The sequence below is a fragment of the Pogoniulus pusillus genome, chromosome 10 (assembly GCF_015220805.1).
Source record: "Pogoniulus pusillus isolate bPogPus1 chromosome 10, bPogPus1.pri, whole genome shotgun sequence".
NCBI classification, from domain to species: domain Eukaryota; kingdom Metazoa; phylum Chordata; class Aves; order Piciformes; family Lybiidae; genus Pogoniulus; species Pogoniulus pusillus.
The window spans coordinates 8,086,312-8,100,687 of NC_087273.1; the positions used below are offsets into that span (position 1 = coordinate 8,086,312).

At 48.8% G+C, this 14,376-nt stretch overlaps 1 protein-coding gene across 1 annotated transcript in view; it reads right to left on the reverse strand.

The window, feature by feature from the left end:
• The window catches only part of CNOT6L (CCR4-NOT transcription complex subunit 6 like), a 36,497-nt gene that overhangs the window by 3,908 nt on the left and 18,213 nt on the right, over positions 1–14,376 (reverse strand). The window contains exons 2-11 of the mRNA XM_064149738.1: positions 13,077–13,198; positions 11,336–11,522; positions 10,843–10,928; positions 9,544–9,633; positions 8,331–8,399; positions 5,954–6,111; positions 4,480–4,634; positions 3,587–3,738; positions 2,521–2,745; positions 962–1,164 (exon numbers count right to left, since the gene is read on the reverse strand). Coding sequence (XP_064005808.1) covers positions 962–1,164; positions 2,521–2,745; positions 3,587–3,738; positions 4,480–4,634; positions 5,954–6,111; positions 8,331–8,399; positions 9,544–9,633; positions 10,843–10,928; positions 11,336–11,522; positions 13,077–13,188 — 1,437 coding nt within the window. The 5' untranslated portion in view covers positions 13,189–13,198. The remainder of the gene's footprint in view (positions 1–961; positions 1,165–2,520; positions 2,746–3,586; positions 3,739–4,479; positions 4,635–5,953; positions 6,112–8,330; positions 8,400–9,543; positions 9,634–10,842; positions 10,929–11,335; positions 11,523–13,076; positions 13,199–14,376) is intronic.

Sequence of the window (14,376 nt, forward strand, 5' to 3'; positions counted from 1 at the left end):
GCCCATGGCAGGGGGGGTGGAACTAGATGATGTTTAAGGTCTCTTTCAATCCAAATCATTCTATGAATGTATGAAGCCAGGCTGAATGAATTTGGGCTGTTCAGCCTGAAGAAGGCTCCAGGGAGACCTCAGAGCTGCATTTCAGTATCTGAAGGGAGTGTACAGGAAGGCTGTGGAGGGACTGTTTAGAAGGGCTTGTGGTGATAGGATGAGAGGCAATGGTTTGAAACTGGGGCAGAGGAGATTTCGGTTGGACATCAGGAGGAAGTTCTGCACCATGAGGGTGGGGAAATACTGGAACAGATTGCCCAGGGACGGGGTTGAAGCCCCATGCCTTGGTACATTCAGGATCAGACTTGATATGGCTCTGGGCAGCCTGATCTAGTTGGAGATGTCCCTGCTGACAGCAGGGGATTTTGGCAAGAAGACCTTGGAGGGTCCCTTTCAACCCAGTGCCATCTGTGAATCTCTGAATTAGGATAAGACACTTTTGAACAACAGGCACTGGACCAGGCTGCCAGGGAGGTGGTAGAGTCCCTACACCTGTAGGGATTTCAAAGAGGCCTGGATGTGGTGCTGAGGGGCATGGTTTAGTGGCAGTGGCTCAGCAGCAGCGGTGGGACTGTGAGCTCTAGGACAGTGTTGGATTTGCTGATCTCAAAGGTCTCTTTCACCCTCCACAGCTCCGTGGCTCTATGACACGCACGTGTTTGGCCTCCCAGGTGCCACATCCCTTCCCCTTAGGTCACTGGGCCACAACCAGCTGGAGAAGCTTAAAGCAGGGCCAGCAAATGAACCATGTGAGTACGGCAGGGGAAGCACCCAGAGAGCGCAGGAAGCAGTGAGAAAGCACTTAGAGGAAGAGAGGGAAAAGACAGCCGATGGTCAGGACATTGCAGCAGCGCGCCGGGTAGGGGGAGCCCAGGTCACCACCTGGCAGGGCAGAGAAAGGGCTACTTACTTTGAAATCGAAAGTGTAATTGGTGTAAGGCATCAGGTTGTTCTCGTAGGCGCTCTTCAGCTGGAAGCCGTGGGTGATCCTGCCCTCGGAGGCTCCGTTCTTGCCGCTGCCGCTGAAGTTCATCAGACACTCGTTGTAGCGCAGCTCCTTGAAGTCCTTGTGGTTGTCAGCCACGATGCCGTTGCTTAAGTATTCCACCACGCCTGGGTGCAAAGGGAAGGGGGTCAGAGAGGTGTTCTACAGCACCACAACCTGCTCTGCTCTCCTCTCCTGACAGCCAGTTTGGAGAGCTGTGGAGCACCCCCAGCACAAGGGCAGGGAACTGCTAGGGCAGGTCCAGAGCACTACACGAAGATCTCAGGAGGTTTTTAAGGCCAGGCTGGATGGGGCTCTGAGCAACCTGATCTAGGGTGAGGTGTCCCTGCCCATGGCAGGGGGGCTGGAACTAGATGATCCTTGAGGTCACTTCCAGCTCTGACAATTCTATGATCAGAAGGCTGGAACACTTCTCCTATGAGGACAGGCTGGGAGAGTTGGGGCTGTTCAGCCTGGAGAAGAGAAGGCTCCAGGAAGACCTTGGAGCAGCCTTCCACTATTTGAAGGGAGCTACAAGAGATCTGGAAAAGGACTTCTGACAAAAGTATGGAGTGACAGGACAAGGGATGATGGCTTCCAACTAGGATTTAGGTTAGCCATTAGGAAGCAATTCTCTACCCTGAGTGCGAGAGGTTGCCCAAATGATGCTGTGGAGACTCCAAGCCTGTGTTCAAAGCCAGGCTGGACAGGGCCTGGAGCAACCTGGTCTAGTGGGAGGTGTTCCTGCCCATCTCAGGGGGTTGGAACTGGATAATCTTTCAGGCCCCTCCCAACTCAAACCATTCCAGGATTCAGAGAACACTGGCTTGGAGTTCAAAATCAAATCCCTGTGAGACTAGAAAAGCACAGGGAATCTACACAACAGCTTCTTTGTCCATACTTAGGGTTCTTCAGAGGTTCTGACATCATTTCTGGTGGCTTGCAGTAAACTCATAGCACACAGACCACAGCAGGCACACAGCAGGGTACTCAAAAGGCAGCTTTCACACATCTGTTTGACACTGGAGTATCAAATGTCAGGGCTACTACAGCAAACCCTTCTCCTCAGAAGGCTTTCATGTTCCATCACCAACTCACATCTGCCCTACTTCCTGCTCAAGCTGTGAGTGTTTATTTAACCATTTATTAAGATCTGTTTGTGCTTTTCTACATCTCTGTAGGAGCAACCAGCTTTTCTGGAGCATAAAACTGCAACAGCCTCATTCAGAGGTGTCCCTGACCATGGCAGGGGAGTTGGAGTAGATGATGTCTGAGGTCATTTCCAACATGAGCCGTTCTAGGATTCTAAGATCACAAAAAAGCAGTAGACTGAGGCAGATGCTTTGGGATTCTCTTCAGCCAGATTTGTTGCTGAGAAGCTTTCACCCATGCCTACTCAGGTAAGTGCAAACCACCCAGACCCCTTGCAGGAAAAGAGGATTCTCTAAACGTGGAGTGAACAATGAAACCCAAACCAGTCTCACCTGAATCAGGCAATGAGTTGAGATCTGCACACAGCACCAGAGGGATAGAGTTAGGATCTGCTGTTGGGCTGCTGGGCCTGCTGGAGGCTTTCTCAAGGATGTTCTTCAGCTCTGAGACAAACATCATGGTCTGGATGAGTTTGACATCTGAGTACTCAGGGTCCCAGTGCATGTGGGCATTGGCCACGATGAGCAGCTGCTTGTCCACATGAAGTGATTTCATACCTGGAGAGACAGACACACACATTTCAACAGGGAAAAGCTGATGGTAGGAATGTGGCAGATCTTCCTTGTTCACATCCAGGGCCTCCAAGTCAGACCCACCAGCAGATGGCTGTTGATGGGGAAAAAAGGCATGTCCACAGGTTTCTTCAACACTTCCAGGGGCAGGGACTCCACCACCTCCTGGTCCTGGGCAGCCTGTTCCAATGCCTGACCACTCTTGCAGCAAGAATATTTTCCTGATGTTCAACCTAAACCTCACCAGGTGCAGCTTCAGGCCACAGACGGGCTCAGCTTGGAAGGGACCTCAGAGATCATCTACTCAAACCTCCCAACTAAGCTGGGTTACTCAAGGCCTCATCCACCCTGTCCTTGAACACCTTCAGGCAGGAGGCAGCCACAGCCTCCCTGGGCAGACTATTCCAGAGCCTCACCACCCTCACACTGAAGAACTTCTTCCTCAGACCCAGTCCAACCCTGCCTTCTCTCAGCTTCAAACCATTGTCCTTGTCCTGTCTCTAGACACCCTCAGAAAAAGTCTCTCTGTAGCCTTCCTGTAAGCTACTTCAGCTACTGGAAGGCAGCTCTGGAGTATTCTTCTCTCCAGGTTGAACACTCCTAGCTCCCTCAGCCTGCCCTCATAGCAGAGGTGCTGCAGGCCTTAGATCATCTTTGTGGCCTCCTGTGGACTCACTCCAGCAGCTCTGTGTTCTAACGTTGGGGACACCAGAACCGGAGGCAGTATTGGAAGTGAGGTTTCAGCAGAGCAGAGCAAAGGGGCAGAATCCCCTTTCCTGCTCCAGTACAGCTGAGTAAGCCATGAGAGAGCCAGGCTTATACTCACTTGCTCCAAACAATTCCTTGTGCACCTCTAACACCACAGCAACTCCAATGTTGTCCTTTGTCATCACTCTGTTCAGCATAGCTTCAGAACCTTCTGAGTTAGCCATCGCCACCTGGTTGAACTCCACCGTGTGCTTCTGCACCAGGGTGAACCTGATTGAACACAGAGAGCAGTGTGAAGAGGCCACTCCACTCCTCACATCCAAGGAGAGGGCCTGCAGGACAGGGTGAGGCAACCTTCTGTTTTTTACAGTAGTAAAATAAGATCTAAACCCACTTCTCCAGTCAAGACAGAGCTCTTGGTCTGGCAAGCAAAATACTCCCAGGGCACATTTAGGGGTTAGGAGCTGTTGACTTGTCTCAGTGTGCACTTCTGAGGGGACTCCTGAAAGGTTATGACACCTCCTCAGGAATGTGAGGCACAAAATCATAGATTGGGTTGGGTTGGAAGGGACCTCCAAAGGTCACCAGTCCAACGCCCCTGCAGTCAGCAGGGACATCCTCCACTTGAGCAGGCTGCTCAGAGCCTTGTCCAGCCTGGCCTTGAATACCCCAAGGGTGGAGCCTCAACTACCTCCCTGGGCAACCTGTTCCAGTCCAGGGGGGGCTTGGAATCTCTCCAAATGAGGAGACTCCACAACCTTTCTGGGCAGCCTGCTCTAGATCTCCAGCACCTTCAGAGTAAAGAAGTTTCTCCTCACGTTGAGGTGGGACCTCCTGGGTTCTAGCTTGTACCCACTTTCCTTTTCCTATCACTGGGTACCACCAACAGGAGCCTGGCACCTTCATCTTGACAGCCACCCCTGAGACGTGTATAGCCACTGAGAGGGAAGCTTTCAGGCCTAAAGCAAGCTGGCTTTCAGGGACTGGGACAAATCAGCTCCTGCCCCTTACTTCTCAGTTTTGAAGAATATTGCACAGCCATCCACGTGCTTCTTCTCCTGCTCAGACATGATTTTGGCACGAGACTTTGGAGAGAAGAAGCCGTCGTAGCCTCGCTCCTTCAGGGCTGGCAGAAAGAGGGTGAAGTATTGCTCTGTTTCCACTTCCTGCAAGGGAACACAAAGGCTTCAGGCTACCAAAGTCAAGTCAACCCAGCCTGGGCCTGTCTCAGCCTGCAGTCAGCAGCTCTCAGCAAAGCAAAAAGCTTCTGTTTGCACAAATCCTGGCACTTCCTAGCTTAATGGGTTGCTGGCAATGGATCTGCATTCCTGGCTGTGCTGGGGAGGTGACAGGTGTATGTTGGCTTACACCTGAATATTTGACACCTGAATGTGCATACTGCCCTAGGGTAAGACGTAGGATATCCAGCAGCAATCAGTAATTCATCTGGAGAGGCTCTTTCACACAAGGGTCTCTCACTGCTCTCTAACAGCACTGTTTCTTTGCAGTGGCATTTGGACTCCAGGAGGATTTCAGAGGTTGATCTCTGGAGGTTTGCAGATCAAGGTAACTCCTTTCTTCCTTTGGAGGAATTTTGCTTACCAAAACTTGCTTTAAAAGGGAAAGATCAGTTTAAAGGTAGAAGTGTTCTATGCATCAGCAATGAATTTCTAATAATACAGAAGGATGCAGGTACCAGTGACAAAAAAATACTGAACTTTGACCACTCCTTGTGTGCCAAAGAGAGTATTTTTGAGGCTCTAACTGCTGTAGCAAGCAGGAATGGACTAGAACCAGTGGCATTTTGGGCTTAGAGCACATTACTCCCCCACATACACCTAGAGGGAGAATATTTAGGATGCTTATCTGAAGGAGGAGAGACACAGATTCATATAATGGTTTGGGTTGGGACATTCAAGATCATCTGGTTCCAACCTCCCTGCCACTACAGCAGGTTGCTCAAGGCCTCATCCTACCTGGCCTTGAACACTCCCAAGGTGGGGGCACACACAACCCCCCTGGGCAACCTGTCTCAGTGTCTCTCTACCCTCACTGTTAGGAATATCTTCCTAATCTCCCCTCCTCAAGCTTCAATCCTGATCTTCCAAGAGAGATTACCAACTGACTGAGCCAATTTTAGCTCACTTCATTTGTCTCATTGCATGAAACACCAGCCAAGATGTAAAGAAGGTCATAGAGTCTCCTCCTCTGGAGACTTCCAAGGCCTGTCTGGATGTGTTCCTCTCTGATCTGTGTTAGATAGTATTGTCCTGCTCTGGCAGAGGGGTTGGACTCAATGATCTCCTTGGGTCCCTTCCAACCCCTAACATCCTGTGAGCCTGTGAAGGAGCTGTGCACACAGCTTGAGTTGGTAAACCCCAGGCTTTGTTAGCAAGCAGGTGGTTGTGGCGCTCTCAGGATTTCACTCCAGAGGTGGAATTCAAAATTTTCTGTGTTTTAGGAAGAAAAGTCATTTTCCAGTTACCTGAAGACTAATGATATCTGCATCACAGTTGACAATTTCTTCCATGATTCCCTTTTTCCTGTACTCCCAGTTGAGTGCCCAGGATGGGCAGTAGCCGTAGAGCTGCCGTGTGGCGTATTTGTCACACAGGACATTGTAACACATAACTGTGAATGAAGCTGGAGGAGAGGAAGGAAGAGAGGGAAAGGTGATCAGCCTCACAAAGTGACAAAAAAAGGCTTTTATTCAAGGCAAATTCTCAACCTGGTGTCCCTCAGGGGTCGGTGCTGGGACAACTGCTGTTTAATATCTTTGTCAGCGACACGGAGAGTGGGACTGAGGCACTCTCAGCAACCTTGCAGATGACACCAAGCTGTGTGGTGCTGGTGAAACACTAAAGGGAAGGGATCCATCCAGAGGGGCCACAGCCAACTTCCTGAAGTTCAACAAGGCCAAGTGCAAGGTCAAAGCAATCCCAAGCACAAACCCAGGCTGGGTGAGGAGTGGCTGGAGAGAAGCCTGGAGGAGAAGGACTTGTGGGTGTCAGTTGGTGACAAACTCCCCAGGAGCCAGCACTGGCCTCTTGTAACCCAGCAGGCAGCTGTGTGCTGGCTGCATCCAAAGCAGGGAGAGCAGCAGCACAGGGAGAGGATTCTGCCCCTCTGCTCTGCTGAGACCACACCTGCAGCACTGCCTCCAGTTCTGGTGCCCCCAGCACAAAATGGACATGGAGCTGCTGGAGAGGGCCCAGAGGAAGCCATGAAAACGATCAGAGGGCTGGAGAGCCTCCCTATAGGGACAGACCCAGCAAGCTGTGGCTGTTCAGCCTGAAGAATGCAAGGCTCCAGGGAGACCTTAGAGCAGCCTTTCAGTACCTGCAGGTACTACAGGACATCTGGGGAGGAACTTCTGACAAGAGCTTGTAGTGACAGGATGAGGGACAATGGCTTTGAACTGGAAGAGGGGAGATTGAGACCTGAGATTAGGGAGAAATTCTTGGCAGTAAGGAGGGGGCGACACCAGCACAGGTTGCCCAGGGAGGCTGTGGACACCCCCTTCCTGGAGGTGTTCAAGGCCAGGTTGGATGAGGTTTTGAACAACCTGGGCTGGTGGGAGGTGTCCCTGCCCATGGCAGGGGGTTGGAACTGGATGATCTTTAAAGTCCCTTCCAATGCAAATCACTCTATGAACCTGTCATGGAGGGGTTACTGTGAGCTCCTTCCACTGAGTGTTTCATGAGCAGCAGTGAAAAAGGCCCTGCTGAGCCAACTGCACAAGACACTGCTTTTTAAGAGAACTTGAAACAGAAACACAGGAAATAATCTTCTGGTGGCTTCTAGCACTTTGGGTATTCTTCTATTTCTTCCTTTCCTCCCCCTCCACTGTTTTATTTGCCCTTTAATACAATATTTAGTGACATGGTTTAGTGGTGGACTGGGCAGTGCTGGGTTAATGGCTGCACTTGATCTTAAAGGACATCTCCAACCTAAATGAGTATCTGACACATGACAGAACAAGAGAGAATGGCTTAAAGCTGCACCAGAGGAGGTTTAGGCTGGATATGAGGGAAAAAGAATACACTGAAAGGGTTGTCAGGCAGTGGAATAGGCTGTCCAGGGAGGTGATAGAGTCACCATCCCTGGAGGTGTGGTGTCTGGGGATTTGGTTTAGTGGTGGCCTTGCTAGAACAGGCTTAATGGATTCAATGATCTTAAAGGTCATCTCCAACCTTTATGACTAAAAAAGTGACAGAAAATCTCCACTGCAACACTAGTGAAGTTCTGAAGCTTTGCCATCTTCATCCTTCTACAAAGAAAAAAGCCCAGAGGATGCCAGATTACTCCTACTGGATATGAATCTGATCTTCCTGTAACAACAGGAGCATTTTAGTTCTTTAGAGAAGCTTTTTGAGGGCTAACATCCAGGCTGTGCAGTAGAGGAAGGGCCCTTAGATATGATGAGCCTGGAGAAACCCCTTGTACTTTAGCAAAAGCAACAGAGGGCATTAAGCTGACTTCAGAACCAGGCCACTCCACCAGTTTAGCTGCAGAGGAAGACTTCTCCAAGTCTCAACTTTGATTAGCCTCTGTGTGTGTGGACACAGCACTTGTTACAGTTATTTTAGAGCTGCTATTACACCAGAGCTTAGAACAAGCTTTTTTCCTTGGGCATCAGGGGCTGAAGCAGTTAGGAAAGAGCCTAAAATGGGGAAGAAAAATGTCCCATTCCAATGACAAAAAATGGAATTTACAGCCCAGCCAGGTGTCAATTGGTTTGGTAAGTCATGAACACAAATCACTGTTTTCAGTCTGATTCATCTAAGGTAGAAAATGAAGCCAAAGAGATGTTTTTCAGTGCCTCATGGTGTGAACAAAGGGAAAAGAATCACAGCTTTTACCTGAGGGCAGAATTTGGTCTCGTTCTTTTAAAGTGATCCATGGCCTTGGAGGCAGCTGCTCTGGGTGAACTGCAGAGAATGGAGAGCAGTAATTAACTCAAGGTTGGTGTTTGGGAGTTACAATTTCTAGGTCAAAACGGTGAGTGAACAATAATGTGCTTTGCAACCACCACTCCCCAGGTCTGAGACTGAGAGAATTTGGGCTTTTTAGACTGGAAAAGAGCAGCCTGAGGAGGAATCTCCTCAATGCTGATCAGTACTTCAAAGGTGGGTGGCAGGAAGATTTGTTCAGTGGTGCCCAGTGACAGGGGTAATGGGCATGAACCTGACCATAAGAAATGCCATCTAAGCATGAGGATGAGCTTCTTTAAGAGTGATGGAGCCTTGGAGCAGGCTGCCCAGAGAGGTGGTGGAGTTGTCTCTATCTCTGGAGACATTCCAGACCCACCTGGATGTGTTTTTGTGTGACCTTCTCTATCATTCCTGCAATGTTATAACCCAGTAGAGGTCAAGTGGCAAAACAAAAAGCTCAGTTACAGAACCACAAAGCAGGAATTACGTCAGGTACTGGATGGCCTTAATCACTTTGCTATTTCTAGATCTAAATTGGGCATTCTATGTCCATTTGGATATAACTCCAAAACAGCTTCAGCAAGGAAGACTTTGCCCTTTGTTACTAATAGCAGCCTTCCAGCACCTGAAGGGGGCTACAAAAAGGTGGCAGAGGGATTGTTTGCAAAGACAGAATGAGGGCAATGGTTTGAAATGAGAGCAGAGCAGATTGAGATTGGATGTGAGGAACAAGTTCTGCATCATGAGGGTCCCGGAATACTGCGACAGGTTGCCCAGGGAGGTAGCTGAGGCTCCATCCCTGGAGATATTGAAGGTCAGGCTTGACAAACCTGTGAGCAACCTACTCTAGTGAAGGATGGCCCTGCTGACTGCAGGGGGGTTGGACTGGATGACCTTTAGAGGTCCCCTCCAACCCAAACCATTCTAGGATTCAAGCAGCAGTGGGAAGAGCTGGCTGCAAGGTGGGCAAAGCTTAGCCAATGTGCCAGTCTCTTCCCACTGGCTGGCTGAGTGTGTGACTGGAACTACCGGATGGAAATGCAAAAGCAGACAGAAACTACTCTCTCTGCAGGGGTTGGGCCTCTTGTCTAGGCAGGAAATGCTGTCAGCAAAGGGTCAGCCAGCTGGGGAGGGCTGTCACCTGCTAGATTGTCCAGCATGTAGTTCAGTAGCTTTCGAGTTCCGTCTGGATCCTGGTAGAGGCTCAGAATATCTTGTGATAAAGGATTGCCTGCCAACAGCAGAAAAAACAAGGGGTGAGGAACTGCCTGGCTTTACTGAGGCTTTCTAAGCGAGGAACATCTCTCCAAGGACAGCTCAATGGACTCAGAAGATACTCTGGCTGCAAACTGGAGAAGACTGCAGAAGAGAGGCTATACAGGAGACCTTCTTCCTTCAGCTCACCGCAGTCATTAACAGTAGGTTAAAGGCTACAGATCTGAAAGGGGCTCAAAAGGAAGTTTAGGAGCAGTGAAACAAGCAGCATTGTTTGCTGAGCTGGCTGGTTAGTTTTACTACAGGTTTAATCTCTGACATGAACTGTGAGGAAATGCACAAGGCTTCTGAGTCCAGCCCTATGGGGCAATTCAGGATTACTCCAAGGAAAAGTTAACTCTAAACAACTAATCCAAAGAATAGTTAACTATGAAGAACTGCCCCAATTAAGAGCTGCCTGTAAATAACTCCTCCAAGTAAGAGCTGACCATATAGAATTACTCCATGTAAAAGCTAACTGTAAATAACTACTCCAGAAATGGCTATAAATAACTACTCCAAGGAATAGTTGACTATAAATACCTACTCCAAGGAAAAGTTAACTGTAAATACCTACTCCAAGGAAAGGTTAACTGTAAATAACTACTCCAAGGAATAGTTGACTATAAATAACTACTCCAAGGAAAAGTTGACTGTAAGTAACTACTCCAAGGAAAAGCTGACTGTAAATAACTACTCCAAGTAAAAGTTGACTATAAAATAACTACTCCAAGGAAAAGCTCAATGTATATAATTATTCCAAGGAAAAGTTCAATGTATATAATTACTCCAAGGAAAAGTTGACTGTAGATAACTACTCCAAGGAAAGGTTAACTGTAAATAACTACTCCAAGGAAAAGCTGACTGTAAATAACTACTCCAAGGAAAAGCTAACTGTAAATAACTACTCCAAGGAAAAGTTGACTATAAAATAACTACTCCAAGGAAAAGCTGACTGTAAAATAACTACTCCAAGGAAAGGTTAACTATAAAATAACTACTCCAAGGAAAAGCTGACTGTAAAATAACTACTCCAAGGAAAGGTTAACTATAAAATAACTACTCCAAGGAAAAGCTGACTGTAAAATAACTACTCCAAGGAAAGGTTAACTATAAAATAACTACTCCAAGGAAAAGTTGACTGTAAATAACTACTCCAAGGAAAAGGGAAGTGTAGAGAACTCACCTTTCAGACCTAGGGTTTGGAGCTGGAAGAGCCGTCCCAGTTCATAAGGCAGAACCCGTAGCAGATTGTTATTTAAAAGCAATTCCCTGCAGCAAATGCAGAAACACTTTTGGTGAGGACCACTTCAGAAGCAAACTCCAAGTGCTGCTCACCTTCAAAGCTCACACTTCTCACCCTGAACTTTGTTTTTAATGCCAAGCTTCTCCTTTCAAAGAACAACAAATAAAAGTACAAACACCCAAACCACAAAAATTAAATCAGGGAGAATTAAAAGAGCAGGCAATCACCAAGCCTCAGGGAGTGTTTCAGAGCTGAAGACTTCATAGCTTACAGACCTGAGACGAGGAAAGGAGGGTAATGAACCCAAAGGTGGCTACAAGTGAACCTTTGAGCCAGTTTCTCAGGATGATTTGAAACACAAACCAGGACCACACTGCCCAGCCTAAGCCCGGAGCGCAGACTTCTGAGAGGTTAAGCGGATACCTTCTCTCACCTGAGAGACACCATGTTTCCTAGCTCTGCTGGTAAACTTCTGAGTTTGTTGGATGAGAGATCCAGGTAAAGCAGGTTGTGGAGCTTGGCAATGTCAGGTGGAATGCGGGTGAGATTGTTGTCGTTGAGGTGCAGGGCGGTCAGGTGCGTCAGCGACCACAGCGCCGTGCTCAAGCTCCGCACCCTGCCTGAAAGGGAACAGCGAAGGACAGAGAATCAGAACCGCTCAGCTTGGAAGGGACTCAGGGATCAGAGATAGGTTGGACTGGAGGATCTTGGAGGTCCCTTCCAACCTGGTTGAGTCTATGATTCTATCTCCCCACCATAGGTCCTCTCAACTGGACTCAGCTGCTCAAGGCCTCATCTAACCTGGCCCTGAGCACCCTCCAAGCAGAAGGCAGCCACAGCCTCCCTGGGCAGCCTACTCCAGAGTCTCACCACCCTCAGACTGAAGAACTTCTTCCTCAGATCCAGTCTAACCCTATTCTACCTCATCAAACCATTTTCCCTTTCCCTGTCTCTAGACATCCTCAGGAAAAGTCCCTCTGTAGCTTTCCTGCAGGATCCCTTCAGGTACTGGAAGGCAGCTCTAAGGTCCCCCCAGAGTCTTTACTCTGGACTGAACAAGCCCAGCTCCCTCATCTTGTCCTCATACCAGAGGTGCTCTCAGCCATTGGATCATCTCTGTGGCCCTCTTCTGGGCTCACTCCAACAGCTCTGTCTCCTTTTTGCAATGAAGACAGTGGAACCATCTATTCAGTGGTTTGCACTCTCAAACCATCAGGTACAAACTATGGGAGATGTCATAATATGTGTGGAGACTCCACCACTTCATTAGAACACTCACTGGAGCTGGCAGAGATACCTTTGTGTATCTTGCCTATGGGCAGACTTTAAATCATAGATTCATAGAATGGGTTGGGTTGGAAGGGACTTACAAGATCATCTAGCTCCAAGTAGTGACACTAGGTGCTCAACCTGGTCTATCAGAAGTGCCCCTAGTTGGACATCCTCCATACAGAAATCTCTCATCCAACCTGGCCTTGAACACCTCCAGGGAGGGGGCATTCACAACCTCCATGGCAACCTGTTCCAGTGTCTCACCACTGACTGTAAAGAATTTCTTCCTGATCTCCAGTCTAAATCTGCCTTCCACACCATTATCTAATCCCCTAGTTGAAAGGGTAGAGACAGAGGAACAGTTCTTGGGAAGCAGATGTGCTACCTAAAAGCTCACCTCCAATCTGTGCTGGTGTTTTTAAACCACTGGGCTGCATGTATCAATTTAAGTCAGCTTGAACTGTTGTTCAAGGCAATCAGGCAGAGTCACAGAATAGGTTGCCAAGACAAGGTGTGGAGGCCCCCTTCATGGAGGTGTTTAAGACCAGGCTGGATGAGGCCTTGAGCAATCAGGTCTAGTTGAGAGGTGTCTCTGCCCCTATCAGGGATGTTGATGATCTCTGAGGTCTCTTCCAAACTGAGCCATTCTATGAATCTATGAATGCATCAGGTTGGAAGTGACCCTTAAGGGTCATCTTGTCCAACCACCTTGCAGTGAGCATGGACACCTTCAACTAGATCAGGCTGCTCAGGAGTTGATCATTCCCTAAGCTAAGTTACCTGACTCCTCCTCCCCCAGCTCAGAAAAATCTGCTTTCACCTGAGAATCCCCAACCTGAAAGTGTCTGCTGTGATTCTGGGGCACCAACAACTCCACCGAACCCAAGCCCAGACCTACTCACCTGAGATCTCCAACTCGGCCCAGTGTGACTTCTTCCCGTTGGCTACCTCTTCTGCTGACATGATGGTGTAAATTCTGCGAGGATCTGGAGGATCATATTTTTCCTTTGGCATCCCTGTTAGTCTGAAAGAGCAGCACAACCATCACTCTCTGCCACCCCACCACTGTTTCTTCCTTTCTAGCCTGCCAGGAGGTTTCCTTCCCCAGCGACACCACAAAACGACGTTAACAGACCAGAAACCTCACGCTGATGGCAGCCCAGCTGCTGCCAGTGCCTGCAGGTAGGTGCAGAGTCAGCTGTTGTGCTACTGTGACCCAGACCTTCACAGGTTGGAAGGGACTCCCAAAGGTCATCTTGTCCAACCCTCCTGCAGTCAGCAGGGACATCTCCAAATAGAGCATGCTGCCCAGGGCACCATCAAGTCTGATCTCTAATGTTTCCAGGGATGGAGCCTCAACTACATCTCTGGACAACCTCTTCCAGTGTCTCACCACTCTCATTGTGCAGAACTTCCTCCTGATGTCCAACTTAAATCTTCCCTGCTCCACTTTCAAACCATTGACCCTCGTCCCATCACCACAGGCCTTCCTGAGCAGCCCCTCTCCAGGTTCTGTGATGCATTCAGGCATTGCACTGGAGGAGTTTTTGGGGCTGCTTCCTGCCAAGGGTCTCAGTTACATATCTTGGTGCTTCTTTCCCTGCTGACCACCCAAGGAAATTCCATTCAGGTTGAATTAAGGCTCCCTGTTGGAAGCATGGAGTAGATGTGAGGCCCAGGTCTAATTATAGCCAACTTCTATTTCCAGGTGAAGTCATACGGCGAGGAAAGCTACAGGGTAAGAGGATTCTGTGCTCATGCTGCTCATCTGCAGCCATTCCTTTCAGGGTGCTGAATGAGAGGATTTAAGAACACAGGATTAGACCTGAAATCCTTCTTTCAGAACCCCAAAATCAGGAAGGGAACTTTGCAACACCATCAGAGTTCCAGGTTCTGCTTTGGGAGTGCTCAACCTCCAGCCCTTGGGGTTTGCTGGATTTATCTTCGTTGTTAAACACTGCAGGTGCAGACCACAGAAGGGACCTCTGGAGATCATTGACTGTAACCCCCTTGCCAAGGCAGGATCAGCTAGGTCAGGTTACAGAGGAACACATCTAGATGTGTCTTGAAAGTCTCCAGAGGAGACTCCACAACCTCTCAGGGTAGCCTGCTCCAGGGCCCCAGCACCCTCACAGTAAAATCTTTCCTTATGTTTAGGTAGAACCTCCTGGGCATCCTCTCCAGCTGAGGCTTAAAACTGCC